This window comes from Primulina eburnea, chromosome 6, assembly GCF_022965805.1.
Source record: "Primulina eburnea isolate SZY01 chromosome 6, ASM2296580v1, whole genome shotgun sequence".
Classification (NCBI taxonomy): Eukaryota; Viridiplantae; Streptophyta; class Magnoliopsida; order Lamiales; family Gesneriaceae; genus Primulina; species Primulina eburnea.
In genome coordinates, this window is record NC_133106.1 from 26,488,916 (window position 1) to 26,491,100 (window position 2,185).

At 36.2% G+C, this 2,185-nt stretch overlaps 1 protein-coding gene across 1 annotated transcript; it reads right to left on the bottom strand.

Moving 5' to 3' along the window:
• Positions 1–204: 204 nt before the first annotated feature.
• LOC140833404 (uncharacterized) lies at positions 205–1,824 on the bottom strand. The gene has a single exon (XM_073197750.1). The coding sequence runs from the start codon at positions 1,790–1,792 to the stop codon at positions 371–373; it is 1,422 nt and encodes a 473-aa protein (XP_073053851.1). The 5' UTR covers positions 1,793–1,824; the 3' UTR covers positions 205–370.
• Positions 1,825–2,185: the final 361 nt, after the last annotated feature.

Below are 2,185 nucleotides of genomic sequence, written 5' to 3' on the forward strand. Positions count from 1 at the left end.
AATTATATAACTCAATTAAAGTAATTGTTTAAATAAATTTAAACGTGAATATTTGTGTTTTATTTTTATTTTATAAGCATCATTTTAATATTGGTTGTATATTAGTAATTTATCATCAGATTACTTTTATGTAATTCTAATTTTTTAACAGTTAAGTAATTACACTCAATTAAGTAATAAGTTTAAGAATTTAAAATAATAAGATTAAATATTTAAAATTTTTAAAGCAATTCATAAAATAGATTCATATACTTCACGATGACGTCATCTTTGGCATGTTATCAACTTCATTGTTGAAAGTTGGCTTAAAAGCTAAAGATTGGAAAAAGGGCAAAAGAATTAACAATAATAATCGCAGCAGGCACTATGTTCATGTACACTTGGTGGGCGAAGATTTAAATGCCGGTTTCCTTTTAGGCACCACCCCTCTTTTCAATGCCGAGCCATAAACATAGCATGCATCTACAGAGCGACCTTGTCGATTAAACTCGCCAATCACTACATCATAATGATTAGCACAAGGCTTGTGCTGCAGCATCAAAACCAATAATGCCTTGTCAACATCTCTGGTACCACAAAGTGATCGAATGACGACGCCAAAGGTGAATGTACGAGGAGAGTGTCCGATCATGACCATCTCATTCAAAATCATGAAAGCTTTGTCCAACTCCTTTCCATTGCTCAAAGCTTCTACCACCAGATCATATGCACAAGGATAGATAGTGTATTGGCCATTCCTCATGTCATCAAACAAATCAGACGCATGTTTCACCAGCTCTTTCTCTTCCCGAGAACGTCTGCATACCCCTCTCAGCAAGGTGTTCAACATCCTTTCATCGGTTCTAAAACCAATTTCAACCATCTCCCTATAGACCCCCAAAGCTGCTCTAATCTTTCCCCATTTAATCAATCCATGGAACAGTGTGCTATAGCTTATGTAGTCTGGCCTGCAATTTCTCTCCTTCATTCCCTTCAACAAGCTAATACCACTTAAAGGCCTTCCTTCTTTGAAGAACCCATTCAACAAAGTGTTATAAGTAACCACATTGGGAGTCAAGTCCCTTCGTAGAACTTCATCCAGTAACTCCAATGCTTCATTTGACCTGCCCACTTTACATAAACCATTCATCACTGCGGTGTAGGTATAAACATCCGTACTTAAAGAAGATCTTTTGATGTTCGTCAGCAAGTCATAAGCTTCTTCTACTTTCCCAACATAGCACAAGCCTTTCAATAAGCAATTGTATGTATTGATTGTGGGCTGACAACCGACTCTGGACATAACGTCGAACACTTGCAAGGCATCTTGCAATCTTCCGATTTTACAAAATGAATCGATCAAAGTAGTGAAAGTAGCGACAGTGGGCTCAAACCCATTTCCCAACATGCGCTCCAGTAAATTTTTGGCCTCCATCGGTTCATTAAGCTTACAATAAAAGCATACCAAAATTGAATACGTCCAGTTATCCATAGCTAAACATAAAGATGGTAACTTGGCTATCAGTTTCAATGCCATTTCAAATTTATCCGACGCAATTAAAGACATCAGCATCTGATTAAAGTCAGTTATGGTTGTAATTGGCAATTCTCCATTTTTCTTCAAAATTTCGACAGCTTCAAGGCTTCGTGAAGAAGGAACTCGTAATTCTCTGGCGCATTTGCGTGCAAAAATATCAGAGGCAAGGGATTGGTATAGGTAGGTTCGGTCGTGGATCAGAGGGAAACGGGTATTAGGCGAAGAGAATGGAGTGGACGAGGGACAGAATGGAGAAGAAAGCATGCTCATTATCATGGATTTCTGATAAATCTTTGGGGACGCATAAATCTTTTTTCCCAAATAATCAATGGTTGAAAATTTTGAAATACAACTAAGGGGACACAAATAAAAATAATTAGAATATGTCTCTTGACAGACGGTCTCACGAATCTTTATCTGTGAGACGAGTCAACCCTACCAATATTCATAATAAAAGTAATACTCCTACCATAAAAAGTAATATTCTTATGTATGACCTAAATAAAAGATCTGTCTCACAAAATACGACCCGTGAGACCGTCTCATATAAGTTTTTGCCAAATAATTATAGAGATTATAATAGATCATAGTATTTATTCATTAACATTTATACACAAATTCTTTTTCTTTTTTTGTATTTGTGATTTTGTCATCTATGTTACAAAATCA